At 39.3% G+C, this 20,055-nt stretch overlaps 1 protein-coding gene and 1 long non-coding RNA gene across 2 annotated transcripts in view; one reads left to right on the top strand and one right to left on the bottom strand.

Annotated features, from left to right (window-relative positions):
* Positions 1 to 17,932, bottom strand: LOC115282084. The gene is made up of 3 exons (XR_003904506.1): positions 17,849 to 17,932; positions 7,680 to 7,720; positions 1 to 119 (listed from the first exon to the last, which is right to left on the bottom strand). It is a non-coding gene; the product is annotated as an uncharacterized LOC115282084 (long non-coding RNA).
* ABCA9 (ATP binding cassette subfamily A member 9) overlaps positions 15,849 to 20,055 on the top strand; it is a 58,148-nt gene continuing 53,941 nt past the window's right edge. The window contains 3 exon segments of the mRNA XM_029927912.1: positions 15,849 to 15,927; positions 16,547 to 16,648; positions 18,424 to 18,631. Of these exon segments, the coding sequence (XP_029783772.1) occupies positions 15,922 to 15,927; positions 16,547 to 16,648; positions 18,424 to 18,631 (316 nt within the window). The 5' untranslated portion in view covers positions 15,849 to 15,921.

Here is a 20,055-nt window from a genome sequence, read left to right as displayed (position 1 = left end):
CTGTAAACGGAAGGCATCACCGTCCTCCCTCAGGCCAGTCTTCATTGGACACACTAAATGGAAACCACTAGAATTTCTCGAGCCCACACAGGTGGTTGATGTAAAACAATGCGGGATATCTGGTAGACAAAGAAATTACCGCTTTAATTAATGACGTGTTAGAAGCTGAAGTTCTGGTATCAATGGATTTTCTCTATAATATTCCTCTGTGGCCTGTGGGAAAGTCTTTATATCTCATGGAGACTAACAGGGACCACTACGTCAGCAGTTCCAGACATGGCCTCAACCACCCACAAAATACAACCGGGACCCAGTGATTTTTGTTCAAATGCTTTCTTCTCTATCTCAGTCTTGGAGAAGAGCCAACCATAATTTGTTTTCACAGGGGAAGGATCCCAGTTCACATTTACTGTGCTATCCTGAGTCATCGGAACTCAGCAGCTCACTGTCATAATTTGGTCAGAAGGGATTCAGACCTGATACAGATCTTCAGGGCAATAATATGCCATATTGGTGATATGATAGTATTGGAAACTGAAGAGAAGTCTTGGGACTGATTTGAATCAGACCCATCCAAGACTGGTTAACAAATCCAACAAAGGTCCAAGGATCTGCCCTAGTGATAACATTCTTAGGAATACCCTGGGCAGGAGCCACAGAGAATGTTCCACAAGTGACTGTTTCTCCCCACCCTTAGGACCAAACAGGAGGCCCAGTGTTTGGTGCTTTCTTTGGATTTGGGGGAATGCATATCCCACACCTAGGAATATTACTAGCTCCTTGAAAGAAAGTCATATTTGAGTGGGGACCCAAATAAAAATACGATATATCTGAATTATAAAAAGTGGTAGGTCTCTCCTTTAATTCCAGATATCAAGGCTGTGGTTTGCTCTGAAGCTCCAGTCTCTGACGGGTCCAGGAAATTCTACTGCTTTTCAGTTTGTTTGGATTTTTTTTTATTGTTAGAAGCCAGATACTTCCAAAGTGTTTTACCTGTCAGAGGTAAGGAAACTTAATTTTAAATCTTAATGGTTTAAATCTTAAAATTTTAATTTAAATACCCACCTCAGGCTAGTGGCTACCATATTGGATAATGAGTTCTTGAAGTTAGTCAGGATTCCTGGCTTCATCCTAAATGATAAGATTGAAGGGAACTGAGGTGGTTTTTTTTTTCTTTTTTCTTAATTTTTTAATGTTTATTTATTTTTGAGAGACAGAACACAAGCAAGGGAGGAGCAGAGAGAGAGGGAGACACAGAATCCAAAGCAGGCTCCAGGCTCTGAGCTGTCAGCACAGAGCCAGACATGGGGCTCGAACTCAACAGGCCGTGAGATCATGACCCAAGTTGAAGTCAGAAACTTAACCAACTGAGTCACCCAGGCGTCCCTTAAAGGAATTGAGTTCTGATCATCCCTCTCTCTTCTTCCATGTAATTGCTGTGTGATATTTGAACCTCTATCGTGACTAATATCTCCCTTCCACCCCAAGCAAAAATTAATCTTTGTCACCATTACTTTGCACAATCATATTTGTTTAGTTTATCAATATAATTTATTACTTCCCAACATCCCACTCCTTCTGTGTTCCATCTTTTTCTTCTTGAGGGGTGTCTATTAGTTCTTTCAGAGATGTCTATAAAAGAGCAATCTCAGGGGCACCTGGGCGGCTCAGTCGGTTAAGCATCTGACTTCAGCTCAGGTCATGATCTCGTGGTTCACGAGTTCAAGCCCCACCTCAGGCTCTGTGCTGACAGCTCAAAGACTGGCACCTGCTTTGGATTCTGTCTCCCTTTCTCTCTGCCCCTCCCCCGCCTACCCTGTCTCCTTCAAAAATAAATAAGCATTAAAAAATTAAAAAATGAAAATAAACACAATCTCAGATTTTGTTTAAGGATATGACTGTTTTATTCTTACACATGAATTATATTTTAGCTGACTTATCAATCAGCCTTTCCCTAACCACCTAAAATTTAACCGGCATAAAATAGCAATCTTATTTTAGCTCTGTTTTCCTATTTATTTCTGGCATTTGGATATTTATTTTTGTTTGAATTTGATCTCTATTTTTGTTATATTTTATTCATGCATTTTAAGTCTTCGCTGAGGGAACAAACACATCAGCATCACTCGACAATTGGTAGAAATCTTGTGATTGTCTTTTAAAATAATACCATGTGCTATTTTAGTGGAAAGATCAATTAAAAGGTAACTGGTCCAATATTTCCTCCAGCTTTTAAAGTATTAAACTAAGCAAACCAGGAAACCCACTCCAGGGGTGGGTTTAGAAGAGTAACAGTTGTACATTGTAAATATTTTTAGGTAACAGAATAGATTTTTGTTTGAAGTTCTCACTTATTTTTACAAAAAGGCTGAGAATCTGTGCTTCTTATATAAGAGTAAATAATTTGTGGATTTAATCAAATGTCTAAATGTATATATATTTATAAGTATAAATATATATATACATATATATACATATATATATGAAATGTTAGTAGCCAAAAATGTTGTGGATGGCAGCTTGGATTTTATAATCTTTAAGAAAGGAGTCAAGATTCCCCAGGCTCCATTCAGGCATTCTGCACTGAGAATGGCATCTACCATTACTAACAAACTCCTGTTGCACATACTTCCCTGAGATATGACCCCCCAGCCCCCGTCAACAAGGTCAAGGAGGAAATCGATGGCAGTATTGCTCAGTTCTTCCAAACTCAGTGAACTGTGTGCAGCTTCTATAAATCCATCTATAGCTTCAGTGTACTTATTTTTGATGTACTTGTAATTGGTGATTATGTTCAAAAAGCCCAGACTCAACAGGCTTATGTAAAGTAAAAAAATTAACAAATTTTAAAAAATTTTAAAGGGAAGAAACCTGTGTAGACCCAATGACTTTATAAATTCAAACTTGGTGAATACAAGTAAAAATATGAAGTCATATTTAATTATACATTAGGCAAATTACCTTTTGTAAAAAGAACAAAATAGCAAAACTGTTACAAAATGCAACACTTTTTGTATTGCTATTTTTGTTTCTGAGCTACTGGTACTGATGCTTGTGTCCTGAGTTTGAGTAACTAATCTTGCTCAGTAACTATGTTTTTCCTTTCTTGCTCATTTTAAGCATCTTCAAGTCTTTAGGTAATTTCATGGCTTGTCAGTTTCAATAGCCACTGACACCTTTATTGATCCACCATTGATGTTAATCCTCAGTAAACAGCTTTTGAAAATATGCTATTTGGGGCCATCAGTTCAGAGGCAAGCTTCACAGATTTTCCTTCTGTTTTAAGGAGTCCTACCAACCGCTGCAGGGCTCCCAGCATGACTTGAGAGTTGCTAATGTGCCTAAAGAAAACTTCTTCCATTCTTCTGACAGTGATGTCAAAACTCCCAACACCATCCTCAGTTTCCAAGCACATCTGTTGGTCTGCTCTTAGAATTTGCCTTCCACTTCACAGGAAACAAAAATCTTAACTCTCAGAGGTGACATCTTTATGCTGTCATATTTGAAAATATGCTTAGCCTTCTCTTTCACCTCCTTTTTTCTTGTGACAAAGAAACTCCCTTCTTCTGTTCAAGGCTTTTCTTCATCTGGTTCTGACCCAGGCCCTTCTTGTCCACCTCCCACCAAGAAAAACAATGCTCCATCTGTTACTTGATTTCTCCTGGATTTTCAGCATTTCCAGTTTTACTTTCCCTTCTAAATACCATCTTTTCAAGGAACCTACCCTGGGTAGCCCAGTCTGCTGAGCATCTGATTTCAACTCATGTCATGATCCCATGGTTTGTGGGTTTGAGCCTCATGTAGGGGCTCAGTGCTGACAGCTGAAAGCCTGGAGCCTGTTTTGGATTCTGTGTCTCCCTCTCTCTGCCCCTTCCCTGCTCACACTCTTTCCTCTCTCAAAAAATAAATAAACATTAAAAATAAATAAATAAAACAATCTAGACACTTGATTAAATTCACATATAATAAATAAATAAAATAATCTAGTTTGTCTGATATAAATATGGCTACCGCAGCTTTCTTTTGATGTTCATTGCCATGATCGATGGTTCTCCATCCCCTCACTTTCAATCTGCAGGTGTCTTTATGTCTAAAATGAGTCTCTTGTAGGCAGCATATAGATAAATATTTTTTATATCCTCTCTAATGCCCTATATCTTTTGACTAGAGCATTTGGCCCGTTTACATTCAGAGTAATTATTGATAGATATTAATTTACTGCCATTGTGTTCCCTGTAGAGATGGTGTTTCTGGTGATGCTCTCTGGTCCTTTTTGGTCTTTGTTTTGTTTTGTTTTGTTTTGTTTTGTTTTGTTTTGTTTTCTCCACTCAAAGATACTCCTCCCTTAAAATTTCTTGTAGGGTGGATTTAGTGGTCACAAACCTCTTTAGTTTTTGTTTCTCTGGGAAAATCTATCTCTCCTTCTACTTTGAATGACAGCCTTGCTGCATAGAGTAGTCTTGGCTACCTATTTTTCCCCTTCAGCACATTGAATATATCCTTCCATCCTTTCTGGCCTGCCAAGTTTCTGTGGACAGATTTGCTTCAAACCTGATCTGTCTTCCCTTGTAGGTTAAGGACTTTTTTTTCCCTTGCTGCCTTCAGGATTCTTTCCTTGTTTGGTATTTTGTGAATTTGACTGATATGGGTTGGCAATGACCAGCTTTTGTTTAATTTATGGTAGTCCTCTGTGCGTCTTGGATTTTGATATCTGTGTCCTTCCCCAGATCAGGGAACTTTTCAGTTATAATTTGTTCACATAAACCTTCTGCCCTTTTTTTCTCTGTCTTCATCTTCTGGGACTCCTATGATATTAATGTTATAATGTTTTAATAAATCACTGAGTTCCCCAAGTCTGCCTTCATGATCCCTGACTTTTATTTCCCTCTTCTTTTCAGGTTCATTATTTCCATAATTTTATCTTCTATTTGCTGATTTGCTCCTCTGCCTCATCCATCCTTGTGTTTATGGCCTCCATTTGGTTTTGCATTTTGCTTCTAGCATTTTTAATTTTGGCCTGACTAGATTTTAGTTTTTTTATCTCTGCAGAAAGGGATTCTCTGGTGTCTTCTATGCTTTTTTAAAGCCCAGCTTGTATCCTTATAATCATTGTTTTAAATTTTAGTTCAGACATTTTACTTATATCTGCATTAATTAAATCCCTAACCATTATTTCTTCCTGTTCTTTCTTTTGAGGTGAATTCCTTCAGTTTACATTTTAGAGGATGAAAACCACAACCTCAACCACAACCACAACAAGAATAATTAAAATAATAACAGTAGTAGAATGAAATAAAAATTTTTAAATATCAAATAAAGGAAGTTAGATCCTGGGTGTGTTTTGGTCTGCTTGTTAACAGAAGCTTGATAACAGAGAGAGAGAGAGAGAGAGAGAGAGAGAGAGAGAGAGAGGAAAAAAGAGTGGAAAAAATAAACAATGATAAAAATTTTTTTAATTTAAAAAAGTTTGCTCTTTTTGTGTCTAAGAAACAAAAGGAAAGAAAAACAACAATAAAAGCAAATGCAACAACAAAAATGAACAAATGAACAACAACAACAAAAAAACCCCAAATGAAGCTAGACCTAATTTTTCCTAGCTGAAACCTTGCAGCATTCTATGGCCAGTAGGCTAAGTGCATGGAAGGCATTTGCTGGTCTTCTGGGGAAGGGGCCTGCTGCTCTGATTCTCAAGTGGACTTGCCCTGGTGGAGATGTGCCTGGAGGGCACAGGGGTGTGAGGCTTGGTGTAAGGGCTCTATTCTCCACTTGATGGTGGTGTTTAGCTCACCGGGGTTGATCAGTGTTGGTGGGCAAATGGTGAAAATGACTTCACCCCACTCTCCAGAGCAGGAATTTACCCCTCCTATGTCCCCTGTTTCTATCAGCTCCCCCACTTATCCCTGGCTGTCTGAGCTGTCTGCCTACCAGGCAGCATCTCCCTCCAGAATTTTATCGCAAGCATGGCTGTGTTTCAAAACCCCATGCTTTAGAAACCCCTGCAGCTCAGACCCTTAGTGATCTTCTGGGGGAGGGTCTCAACACACTGTGTCAGCTTCTCTCAGGAAATGGTCATGCCACCATGCAGTGACAAAGTTTATGGCAAATGCTCAAAGTTTATGGTAAATCACAACACAAAGCCAGAGCCAGGGTTTGCTGCCCTCAGCTGGAGTCTTTGTCTCTATGTGGGTATGATGACTCAATGGTTGGTGCCTTCTGGGTCTTTTGCTCACAGAAAGGCCATATCACCTATACCAAGCAGGGGAACTGCTTCTCCCCCTGTGACCCAGGGGGTCATTACACCATGCTCCCCCACTCCTGGGTCTCTGCCTTGCTTCCTCACTGGAGCACCACCAGGTGCTGACCTCTGAAAGTCCAGACGCTGTGCTCCACTGTTTATAAGAAACTGGTGGTATTGAGACCCTCTCCTTTTCCCCCATGCATGGCTTCAGGAAACAACTTTCTTAGGCTGCCGTGGTGCGTGATTTCACTCTTTCTCTCCATCTGCTTTCAGGGGGAGTGCTTTCTTTTGCAAACAGGATGAGCTGCTCTCTCTTCTCTGTATTTCTCCTCTCTGCAAAAACGACTCTCCCCCTTTGTGGCACCATGGTTCCTCCCTCCTCCAGTTCACCTCTGTACGCCATGCATCTGCCACATTCTCATCCTCAAATTACATAGATTGTTCCATTAATCCTCAGATCCATTTCCTAGGTATTCAAAATGGTTTCCTGTTGATCCAGCTGAGTTGGAGGGACAAGACAAGCCCAGGGCCCCTTACTACTCTGCCATCTGAACTTCCCCTCAGAACATATTATTTTTTAAATAAATGATTTAAGGTATTTTCACTCGTAGTAAAAAACAAAAGCATAAACAAACAAACAACTCCAGAATGACAGAGCAACAGAAATACAGGCAGAAAAAAATTAATGGATATATTAATCAATTTACAAATGGCCAGAGACTATATTAAAATATGCTTGACATCACAAGTAACCTAAGAAACGTATGGTAAGTCATTAAGGGTGTATTATTATTTTATCAATCAGATTAGTAATTTTTAAAAATAATCACAATTTCCAGGGTAAGATGTGTGAAATAGTTAAGGGATTAAGAGTACATTTCCCTTGATGAGCACTGAGTAATATATAGAATCATCACATCACCATGTTGTGCATCTGAAACTACTATAACACTGTATGTTAATTAGACTTGAATAAAAAAAATACTCATAAGTTCCAATTTTGCCAAGGCTGTGGAGAGTATAATAGCTAGCATTTTACTGAGTGTTCACTCCATGCTTGATACTGTGCAAAATACTTTACATGTGTTGTTTCCTCTAATCCCTACTCTACCCCCAAATTCTAAAGTTTCAAATCTTAAAAGACTCTTGCATAGGAGTGTGACCTCTGCATCTTACAGGTAAGGAAACTAAGCCTCCAGAGTGAGTCACTTGCTCAGCATTGCCCAGCTGGTAGGTAAGTAGAACTTAGGTTTCAAGGTCAGACACGCTGGCAGACTTATCCATATGGGGTGCAATGTAGTCACGGAAATAGCAGGTCATGGGGGGAGGTATTTAGAGACTTAGGCTGATTTTTGCCCTTGCCAGAGTAAGGCAAGTTCAAGTATGTTTGTCAGCATTTAAGGGTGATCAATAGTAGAATAAAAGACTAGAAAGTTCCTACCTGGGGCTTTTTACCTGAGAGGAGAAAAGGATAAGTGGAACCTAAAAAAGGGAACAGAGAACAAACATGATTAATGTAGAAATGGAGAAAAAAGGAAAACCACAGGAAAGCTTAATTTGGAGACAGTATAATGAGATGGCTGGACAAATGTCTTGGTTAGCCCAAGAACTTTCCTCTCTCACCAGAAGTAGAGATTCACAGAGCAGTGAAAAGACAAACAAAATTATACTACTTCCAGAGACATCCTTTGTAGACTGATTATAGAATTAGGTAAAACTATATCTAAGAAATGCAAATGTAAATCATAATCAAGGACAGGAACGTATCATACAAGGATGTTTCAGTGCGAAAGAGAGAGAGTGCAAAACATAACTGAGTAGAGTTTGTTTCTGATATTTAAAAATAGAGACAGAGAGAAATTTTTGGAGAGTATTTGCCAAAACCCAAATACAGCCAGGCAGCTGGGTCCAAGGAAGAACAGAACAGCAAAGTCCCTGGGAATCAGGCAGATGTCTTCAGCTTCTCTCTCTCTCTCTCACTCTCTCTCTCTCTCTCTCTCTCTCTCTCTCTCTCTCTCTCTCTCTCAATGCTGGGTGGCTCCACTCTTCTTTCTTTGCAAATCGGATTTTCTCCCTGCTTTTGCACAGTGTTGAGGGCTATACCCAAGTCCATGATGCTATAATCAGCAAGGGAAAATTTCAAGAAGAATACTTTACACCACATGAAATCTATAAAGTTTCTGGCCCTGGAGAATACTGTTGCAAAGTATATGAAGCAAAAGGCAAGACGAGTTGTAAAATGTGTGCACCTAAGTGAGAATCATTGAATGAACAGAGACACATACAAATGAGATATCAGAGCATTTGTTATTTAAGCCACAGACTGGAGATGGCCCGAGTTTTTCCCAGGATCTGCTACTCACCATGTGTGTGCATTTGGGTACATTATTTAAACTCTCTGGGCTTCATTTTTCTTATCTGTTAAATAGGGGTGATTACAGTAGTGCCTACCTATTAAGACTATTATGTGGATTAAGTGTGTTAATATTTAAGTGTGCCCTGCACATTGTAAGCGCCATGTGTGGCTGCTTAGTAATTACCTTTTGCATAAATTCGGTGCCATTCCATCTTCAAAATCCCAAGGGCATGATTTTTTTTTAATTGGCAAGCTGATTCTAGAAGAGTAAAGATGTATGAGGAATCAAGAGCATGTTGAAAAGAAGATTGAGGGTGCCATTCCTCTGTTATAGAGGGACAGAGATGACAATGTGGCTACACTGAAGGAAGGAACCAATATTCTGAAGGAAAAGAATAGTGTCTCATGGGGAGTGGGAGGTATAGACTCCCAGTTACGAAATGAATAAGTCACGGGGATGAAAGGCATAACATAGGGAATAAAGTCAATGGTATTATAATAGCGTTGTATGGACAGATGGCAGCTATGTTGTGATGAGCACAGCATAACACATAGACTTACTGAATCACTATGTTGTACACTGGAAACCAATGCAACGTTGCGTTCAGAAGGAAGGAAGGAGGGAGGGGGGAGGGAGGGAGGGAAGAAAGGAAACGAAAAGAAACTGGAGTCCAGAAGCCAACAACTTTTTTCTAGGAAAAAAGTTCCTTGAAAAACATTCCCTAGGGGTACCTGGGTGGCACAGTCAGAGAAATGTTCAACTCTTGGTTTGTTCAGGTCATGATCTCATGGTTGGTGCGTCTGAGCCCTGTATTGAGCTCTGGGCTGATGGTGCAGAGCCTGCTTGGGATTCTCTCTTTCCCTTTCTGCCCCTTCCCTGCTTGAACGTGCTTTCTCTCTCTCTCTCTCAAAATAAATAAATAAACTTTAAAAAGAAAGAAATGCATTTCCTAAATTATATTCTGTTTACAAAATGCGGGTGATGTTATTAAAGGTGATAATTTTGCATCTTCTACAGAAGACCACAGGCTTGCAGAAACACTCAGCAAGTTTGCTTTTTTATCCAACTTCCACAGTCTCATAGCCTCATACATTCCATGTACTAATGAGTCCAATCTGCATCTACTTTGCTTGATGAACAATCTTTGGACTCACAATTAGCAAGAGTACACATGATTGAATAAACATTAAGGGATGGGAAGTAGATGAGGAAGATTTCATGTGATTATCGTGGACAATGGGGCACGGATGAGTCTATTCTATTTAAGAATTGTGTGCACAGTACACTATTTCTCCTTCAGTTGTGTGTCCAGAAAGCAATCACAGCACCAAACGGACTTATGGACCGCAAGCACAAAGAGTGTGTCCTTGTTTTCACTTTTCTTCTTCAGCCAAAAACAGACTCTGCATTACAAGGAGTTTTGGAATTGCCTTGTCTCCAACCTAAATGAAATGCTCAAAAAAGATAGAATGGCAGCTCTTACCTGTCAAAAATGTTTCTTGAAAACTATGGAGGGTGTCTGGGTGGCTCAGTCAGTTAAGTGTCCAACTTCGGCTCAAGTCATGATCTCACGTTTGGTGAGTTTGAGCCCTGCATCAGGCTCCCTACTGTCAGCTCAGATCTTTGGATCCTCTGTCCCCTTCTCTCTCTGCCCCTCCCCAACTTGTTCTCTCTCTCTCTCTCTCTCTCATTCCCTCTCTCTCTCTCTCTCTCTCTCTCTCTCTCAAAAGTAAATAAGCATTAGAAGGAAAGAAAAATATGGAAAACAGGACATACTAAAAGCCAGTGGGTGGTTACAGAGAAAGGAGTTTGTCTGCTGGGACTTGTAGAAATAGCAAACTGGTAGGTCATGGGAATGGCAGGTGTTTTTATATGACGTGGCTCAAAGGATTTTCCTATTCTGCACTCCCAGAAAGATGCTGTCGATGGCCTGCATGCAGCTGGGATGCAGATAAAAAATTCAGAGGTCGTTGTTTTCCCCTGAAAAATTACATCGCTTCATTGTCATATTTCTGTATCTCATTTTTAAGAACTAAATTTCAGTGGAAGGTTTTGAGTTACTTCCTGACCTGATTGTATGTTTATAGCTATCATCTTTTAAAAATCTTTTCTTTTTCAGCCTCTCTCTGCTCTGCTTTTCTCTGAACTGTCTCTTTACTTATGTTTCTTTAAAAAGACTGTGCTGGGGTGTGGGGCAGCTCTCCCATTAGGGCTTTGTATGAAAACGCTAATTGAGAAAGACTAGATTCACTTTGGTTTGATAGTTCCTAATGTTTTGATATGTCCAGCCAGCCATCTGCAGCTACAAACTCCCTGCTGAGATGCTGGCCGGGAGACAAAGAAATGGAAAACTGTACAGAAGTCACCATGTGATGTGAGCAGAGAGCTTTTGGCAGGCAGGCTGAATTAAGACCATAATCCTTTTCGGAAATCATTCTAAAACAGAACTATTCACAATAAACATGAAATTAAAAGCATGATGTAGTAGTGACCCAAAAGGAATGTGAATTCTTCTCCAGGACATGCAGAGACCTGTGGATGAACCGTTTCTAGATTCTTGCTCCAGCTTTCCTGAGAGTAAGTTAATCTCTAAACTTGTGATTCTCTTGCATATAAAACTATAACTTATGACTTCAAAGAGGGAATGCCAAACATTTGGATGAAAGCTATTCAAGGCAGTAAATTGTTTGTTGTGTTGATTTTTCCAAATCATGTCAGTATTTTCTATTGTGTGTTTAAATAACGCGTTGGAGAACTAAGTGGGTTTTTTTTTTCATTTTTACCCCTGACTAAAGTACATGTGGACAAATAGCATATATTATCTAAAAGGTATTGGATGAATTGAAAGGAAAGTTACTTTCTGTTGCCTCTTTGCAAGGAAGGGCTGTTTCCCAAGTTATTAGAATTACTCTTTTTTTGTTTGTTTTCAGTTTCACTGCCAGAGGATTAATAAGCATGGGCTGGGGGGTGGAGGGGGGACACACAATTGTCTGAATTTTTAATTGTTTTAGCTAGCTGGAGAAGATATTCAAGAAAACTTAGGGCACCATTTTCATTGACCTTGTTTACCATACTACATTTATAGGAGTCTTGATTTAACTTGTACAACGTGCATATTTTCTGAATATGAGGGATTCTTTCTGGCAGGAAGAGACTGGCTTTTTACAGCCACTTTCTTTCTAGATCACACAACTTCCTCTTCAGAGCAACGTAAGCTAGTTAGATGTTTTGTATTACTGTGGTGAATAGTAATATTTCCCCTTGATATTTACATCAGGATGTGTCATGGGAAAAAAATCAGTCTTAATAGAAGTAAATACTCACAATCATGACCCTTAGATCATGTTAATTTTTCTGTATTCGTTAATATTTTCTAGCACATGCCTTACTAAAGAAAGAAGGAAGAGTAGGCCCATGGGTGATGTATTTAACCCTCTTGGAGACTTGCCGGGGTACTGATTTCTTCATTGGTGACATCGTAGTGTTATTTCACTCGGGGTCTCCAGGCCATCACAGCCTGCTCTGATGCACTATGGTCAGGAGCTCATCCTCATAGCTTCTGAATCCCTTTGTTCATTTTTGGACAGTTTTCGAACATAAATTCATGCCCTCGTTTGTTCCACAAACAACTCTTTGTGTTATAAAGCCCTCGCCTTCGTCTTGTTCTCGGTTTTCACACTCTCAGGCTCCTTGTGTGCTCCTTGTATAAATTTTCTGTTGCTGCTGTAATGGATGACCATGAACTTTGTGGTGGAAAACAAAACAGATTTATCATCTTACAGTCTGAGAGGCGAGACGTGTGTTGTGAGTCTCACTGGATGAAATGCAAGCTGTTGGCAGGGAGGCCTTCTTTTCTAGGGGGAGTATTCTGTTTTCTTGCCTCCTACCGCTTCCAGGGGTGCCTGTATTCCTCAGCTCATGCCTGCCTTCCTCCATCTTCAAAGCCAGCAATGAGTTGAGTCCTTTTAACATCACCTCATCTGACTGCCTTTTCTACTTTTTAGGACCTTTGTGATTACTTGGGTCCACCTGGATAATCCAAGATTATCTCTCTGATTTTGAGTCAGTTGATTAGCAACCTCACTCCTGTCCATTGCCTTAATTCTCTTTCACTGTGTAATGTCATATATTCATGAGTTCCAGGATTAGAATGGGACCATTATTCTGCCGACCATGTTCCTCTTCAATTATTCTGTGCCTTTCAGATCGAAAGAGCAGATTCACAATATTCTCTGCAATACACAATGATTAGGTTTTATCTCTGGGAATGCCTCCCAAAGCTGTCTTGAGTAGGTGATCTTCCCATTTGAGTATCTCCTGAATACCAGTAGGGACCACCATAGTCATGACTTTGGTCTCATCCCATGGATAAGATCAGCATTAGGCCATGAATCTAGTAGCCAGAAACAACCTCATTAGTTGTGTGATGGAAGAGACAATACATCTCTATGGTTTCCATCCCTTTTCAATAGGGAGCCAAAGGCGAACACAACTACCCAAAAACCCAGGTATTTATTGGCCAATTGACCTTGTGCTCTATCTAAACTTTGTGCCAAAGCTCAAGCCACTACCCTTGGACCATTTCCTGGACCAATTCCTGCTCCTAGAATGTGGGGTTTTATTAAGTATGATTATGCTTCATGGTTTCTTTATCAACTAAGATAATTCATTGACATTCATGCTTTACAAGTCTCAGAGGAATTTTGTTATTCTTCCTGATGGGAAAATAATGAGATAGACCTCTTGCAATTCAATTATGTAACTCATTCTGGGAGATATACTAGTAATTCTTGGGTTGCCCTAAGATGACCATATAAATAATTGCATCACACTACCATTACCAGACTGAGTGTTATATCTCAAATCTGCTGCCTTCACTAGGTTTGATGGAGATCATTTAATGGTTGTTGGACAGATATGTCTTGAATTGTTGTTATATAGGTTATATATATATATATGTGTGTATATATATATGTGTGTGTGTGTATATATATATATATATGTGTGTATATATATATATACACACATATATATATATATATAATGTCCTCTGTAAACAATTTTATAAAGTTGCTGATGACTTGACCTACATATTGGAAACCAACAGTCTGGCTGACTGGTAGACCTGTTGTGTAAGCCTGAAGGCTAGTGCTCTCTCCCTGTGAGTCTAAGCCCTTGTGTGGATTACCTCCAAGACCAAGGTTGAGCCCATAAATAGGAGCCAATGGATGATTGTTCCACTGACAACAGCAGAATGCCTATATGGGTGTCTACAAATAGGCCTATCTTGCCTCTGATATTATACTATTAGAATGAGGTTCCAGCTCAAGGAATTCCAACTACAAATTTATCTGATTCATGTGTCCATTGTCTGCTCACCCCTCATCCCTATTTCCACCTCCCGCCTATCCGCTTCCATGCTTGGGGAAATAAGAGAACATCATGAATATGAAAATTATTTTAGGTGCTTCTTTTCTAGTGGCAATAAAATGGGTCCTGCTACCTCACAAGAATCAAAATTGTCTGTAATGACACCATACACACCTCTTTACCAAACTGACCTTACCACAGTAACTATATTTTCTGCCCATACCTTTCCAACAAAGAGCACCTTCACAGCACCGGGTTCAATTCTAGCAAAGTCTCAGAAATCTAAACAGCACGAGAAGGCATAGAACTCACGGGTTCTCTCTATTTTTCAGGACTCTTTTTTTTTTTTTTTACCTCTTTCACTTTTGTTTGTTTTGTTTTGAGAAAATCCAATATGGCTGTAGGGTGAAGAAAAATTGTTTAGGCTATTTTTATTCTGTTCTTTGCATTTTAGACTCTTTTAGATTCTTCTATTTGCATCCTACCCATACATCATCTAAATTTTGATTTTTTTTTCCTCCTCATCTCTGTAAATCCCCTCTGCAGTGGACACACCTAGTCTTTCTGCTCACACCCACATGAGGTGCTTGCCCACAATATGGAAGCTGCAAGGTTGGCTCTCTTTGCACCCATCATGGGCTTGTTTTTCTTGATAATTCAGTTCATCAAGGTCTCCTTGCAGCTATTGTTTTTCGTTCATGCCATGGGAAATATGGCTTTCATTTTGTTTGGGTTATTGTTGTTTTCACCATTGGTGTAAAGATGTTCCACATTCTCCTATATCCCAGCTGTGAACTTGAAGAAAACAATACGGTATTCATGCAGATTCTCATCATCTTCCTTGACATTCCACGAGGTAAAGCCAGCCGCAATCCTCTGCCATAGCCTTTAGCTCTGCAGGTCATTTCAAGGGAAAGAATATTGTGTGCATTCAGGGATTTATTAATAATTTAGATTCAGTTAACTTTGTCGATTAATTTTTTATTCATAAGCACATTTTGGTCAGGAGAGTTTAAAAAAAAACTCCTTTGCGTGTATTTCTTAATTTGAGGCAAAATTTAGTAATTTGGTGGGGAAGTATCTGTGGTTTGGGGTCAAGTCATTCTAGTTTTATTGCAAATAAATATTTCATCAGTGTTCTTTATTTTTGTCCCTTTTGGTAGATTTTTCAAAGGAAAGTGGGCAAATCACTGTTTCACTTCCATTTTGAAGATGTCAGGCTGACTTTTGTTCCATTGTTTATTCAATGTTTGTTACATTGTTTACTCATTCCTTCCTGAACTACCGCCTCCACACTGTCAACTTGATCCTAACTTTACCCTCTACCCTTTAATTTTAAAAATATCATTTTAAAAAATATTTTCTGTCATTGTATCTGGTACTTGGAGAACCTTTTTAGGAAATATACATCTTTCCACTACCTTGAAAAATTAATTTCCATTGAACTTTTTACAATGTTGTTTTCTTCAATATATTTTTCTTGCACCTGTATTTTCTTCTTTTTGGGTATCTCTTTACCAAATACTTTACTTTGGATCCTTCCCCCCCCTTTCTATTTCATGTAGTTTTATCTCTCTCGTTGTTTTGAAGTATGTTTTAATTTTCTTTGAAAATTTGGGAGGATTACAAAATTTTTCTGTGTATCGTAAAAGATTTTATATTCTTTACTAACTTCAGTGGGAATTTTAAGTAAGTTATTGGCTTTTCATTTCTTCTTACCTTTTTCCTTGAATTTAAATATAGTTCATTACATGGAAGATTTAAAAACTTGTCTTCTGTTTCTTGTAATAAAGTTGTCTTTTTAAAAAAATCATATATTTTCTCTGACTCTTGACAGTAATCAATCCTTCCGTATGTTCCAGTGTTTGGGGGTTCCTGATAATGACTGCACGGAGCAAAGCCCGAGGATAAGTAGTCTGAGTTGATCCCTCTTGGAGCTCCTCACAGCCTGTCTGAATGCTGGTAAAATCTCCGATCTTGCACTAAACGGAGAATTGATCCACACAATTCCTAGACGAATTTCTTTTTTTTTTTTAATATTTTATGTTTATTTATTTTGGGGTGGGAAGTGGCAAAGAGAGAGGGAGACACAGAATCTGAAGCAGGCTCCAGGCTCTGAGTCATGAGCAGAGAGCCCAACACAGGGCTCAAACTCTCTGACCATGAGAACATGACCTGGGCAGAGTCAGATGCTTAACCGACTGAGCCACCCAAGCACCCCCCTAGATGAATTTCTACAACAGCATGGCACCCTGGTTGAAAGTGAGCTCTCCAGAAGTTGGTTATCCAGATTAAAGCTCATTAGCTGTGTTTGGCTACTCAGCCTCTGTGTGCCTCATTTCCCTCCTCTTTAATATGGGAGAATAATAGGATCCACCTCAAAGATTTATCATGGGAATTAAACTAATTGATATTTTAGTTAACTTCAACTTCCCTTTCTATGTTTTTAGCTTCCTGGCTCCCTTTTCCACACCTGCAATTGAAGACAGCTGTTACAATGTTTTTTGGTTTGGATGCACAATGCTTCCTATAGCAGACCTTCACATTTACTTTCTTTACTTTCTCATTTCAATCTGAACAGGTCAGAATGAGCAAAAGGCACATCAGCTTGGGTCAGCAAACATGGGCCCTTCTCTTCAAGAACTTTCTTAAAAAATGGAGGATGAAAAGAGAAACCTTGTTGGTATGCTTCAGAATCTTCTCATGTTTTGAAGAGGAAAGTGTGGGGGTTTCTTGGGTGGTACAAACACTTAATCTTCATTATTTAATGTTTCGTATGTATATTCTATTTTTAACTAACAGGCTGGATTTCTTTTTTCAAATTCTGGACTTTGCTATTACTTTAAAGGAGAGTCCTTTAAATATATTATTAGTATATGTCTTACTGGAGGCATTCTTTAAATCACTGATGTTCAGAAGCTCTCTGAAAAATAAACCAACATCTGTATACTGCGGAGATAATAATTCTTAACATCCTCACTTCTTTGAAACTCATGAAGGAATAGGTACAAAAGTTCAGGGTCAAAATCAAAGAAAGAGGCAACTTTAATCCAAAATTAATGCAGCAAATAATCCAACAATAAAAAACCCAACAACTCAAAGGACAAATTGTAACACTTCTACACAATTGTACTATGGACACAGACATCAGTTTGAAAGAAAACATGGCTATATAAAGAAACAAGGAAAGAAAATGGCATTTTGAAGTTTTGTTCTATTAAGAGAGTACTTATTGTCTTCTGAAAAGAATGATCAGATGGGCTTTGTGTGGAAAATTAAGTAACTTGAGAAAAACATAATTAAAAAGTTAAATCGCCCACAAAATACTCGTAGTTAAAGGGTTAATATATTATATTTGATTTTATGAACATTGTGTGTGTATGTGTGTGTGTGCGTGTGTGTTGTTTCAACAAAGATGTATTGAATGCTTAGACTGGCAGTAGATAAAGTGTACAAAAATCCTGCATGGAGTAAAGACTATATATGTATAAATATAAAAGTTGGGTTCTACGGTGTACAGGTGTTTTACTTCCAGCCTTTTAACTGTTTTTAATATAAGCAGCATATCTATAAACTGATCTATCTAGACAGATGCATTTGGTAAAGGGATAGAGGGGCACACGTGCTAAGAGACGATCAGGGGCTCCCGGGGGCTCAGTCGTTAAGCGCCTACTCCTGGTTCCAGCTCAGGTCATGATCCTGTGGCTGCGGGAATTGAAGCCCTACGTCGGGCTCTGCGATGGCAGCACGGGGCCTGCTTGGGATTCTGTCTCCCTCTTACTCTGCCCCTCCCTGGCTCACGCTGTCTCTGTCTCTCTCAAAAGGGAAGGATAAACTTAAAAAAATGTGTTTAATAAGATCAGATGGTAAGTAAGATCTGTACCTCTTTTAAAGCCCGTGTGTTTAAAATTGAAGGTAAACAGTAACGTGTGTGCTCACTCCCAGACTTCAAAGGCATTCTGCCGCGTTTCCAATTTCGGAATGTCGTCACAAAGACAAGTTTTTAATGTTCTTTTGTCGAGCAGTATTTTAGGACTATCTTCTTCCACACGCTGGGTGGCAGCAGATAAAAATAGGACCTTCCTCCCGTTGACGGAAGCTGGTCACCTATGTGATAACGAATGACATTTCTTTATCATTGACACTCAGGTTTCAACATGACTAATAAGCCATTGGGCCATTAGTGAAGTGATCAGCCTCTAACAGTCACATGAAAGGGTGATAAATGTAGAGTTGCAATGATAATTGGACCTGATGCCATAACTCCGTTTTGATGGATGATGAGTTATTTCAAAACACACAAATTAAAAGACAAAAGAAAATTGGAACACTTGGAAACTGGGAGAGAAAAATGGTCCAAGCTACACAGCAAAATTAAGCATCTTAAGTTGTTCATGGATGATTTATCTTTGGTTGAACAGCTATTGATTTGCTTTTTTTTCTCTTATTGCTGTGTAGGAATGGTTTTTCTCATTTCTTCTAGTATTGTTTGCATACCAACTTTCCTCCAATTTACATCAAGTTAATGACTCTCCTCAATTGCCTGCAATGGATCTGGGACGTGTCGATCATTTTAATGACTCTAATTATGTGATTGCATTTGCACCTGAATCCAAAACAACCCAGGATATCATGAACAAAGTGGCTTCAGCCCCATTCATGAAAGGTATGTCCTCCAGCAGGTCTTGGTGTTTCCTTATTTGCCAAACACACACATTTATGTTGGGATTACCTTTTATCCCCATTACAGTCCATATCAAAATGAGGTAGTCCAGTATTATTCAAATGTATGTTAGTGAGAAGCTTCTGGAAATATTGGTCAGCACATGGCATTTAAATCTCTTCAGATACATTTTTTTTAAAATGAGAGAGAAGTTAGATAGCAAAACCAAGAAAGCACGGGCAGTACTTACAAACTAAAGGTGGAAAGGTGTTTCCCCAAGGCCCACAATATAAGTGAGCAGGACAAAGCGCCAACAGCCTCCGGGCCTGCATGGCATCTCCCTTTGGGGGGCTGGGAGAGCAAAGGGAAGCAATGGGGTATCAGACGGACCTGAGAAGGGAAAAGCACACCTGGAGAGGAAGTCTGAAAAACAGAGAAGGCCAATCTGCAAACTGAAATCATCTTCAGCTATTGTAAGTGTAAGGTTGTATTACACCGTTATTCCAAAGCCGTTATATAGGACGTGGGATTTACCAAATGAGTAATTATGGAACAGTCTCTTTCTCTCACCCCCGAGTCCTGGAAGCCCAGGAGTCTCAGCTCTGGCAGAAAGGAGATGCAGAGGTCTTGGACAGGATATGTGCAGGGTGAAGAATGTTGTCATTCCAGAAAGCTAGGAAGCCTGCAAGAGCGAATAGGTTCTGTCAAAGAGGCTCAGCAGTCAACCTGAAGAGACTCCTACTGGTCAAACTTGGCATACGATGAGCTTCAACAAGAATAATAAATGCAATGATTTGAAACACTTCCGATGTTTACATGAAATCCAGGCTTTCATGATGTATTAAAAGAGAAAACGTTGCTTTGGGAGGATGGTACAAAACCAGCTCCTAGTAGGAAAATCCGCGTATAAAGGGAAAACTCCAGTGTTTATCCTCTGTGAAGTTTACTGCTGGATAATCACACAGATGACAGGATGTGCTGTTCCACAAACGTTTTCTACTAACAAGTAAAGAACAAATGATGGGAATGTAATATGACCATTCTGAAACTCCCACTGAATTAATGGACCTAGGCACTGAGCGCCCATGACTGCTAATAAAATCTCAAAAAACCAGCTGATCGGAGATCATGACGCTCTGAAGAAAGAACACACACCACCCATAGTATTGCCAAAAGGATTGGACCTGAGTCTGATGAAGCCTCTGGATGCAGCTGCCAGATTGCAGGAAATGCAGAGACTAGGAACATGCTGACTTGGAACCAACAGAATCCAGACTGCATGAAATTACATGGTTTAAGCGGCCTAGATTCAGTCAGTGACAGTCCTTTACATTATGGCCTTGGAATAAACAAATTATCTTGAGAAAACATTCTCCAAATTTAATAATTTTAGGCTGTCTTTGGAAGTTTGGTCACATCAACACCAT

This window comes from Suricata suricatta, chromosome 17 (assembly GCF_006229205.1).
Source record: "Suricata suricatta isolate VVHF042 chromosome 17, meerkat_22Aug2017_6uvM2_HiC, whole genome shotgun sequence".
In the NCBI taxonomy this organism is placed as follows: Eukaryota; Metazoa; Chordata; class Mammalia; order Carnivora; family Herpestidae; genus Suricata; species Suricata suricatta.
Note: the sequence above shows the minus strand (reverse complement) of the source record. Positions and strands in the feature narration are given on the sequence as shown.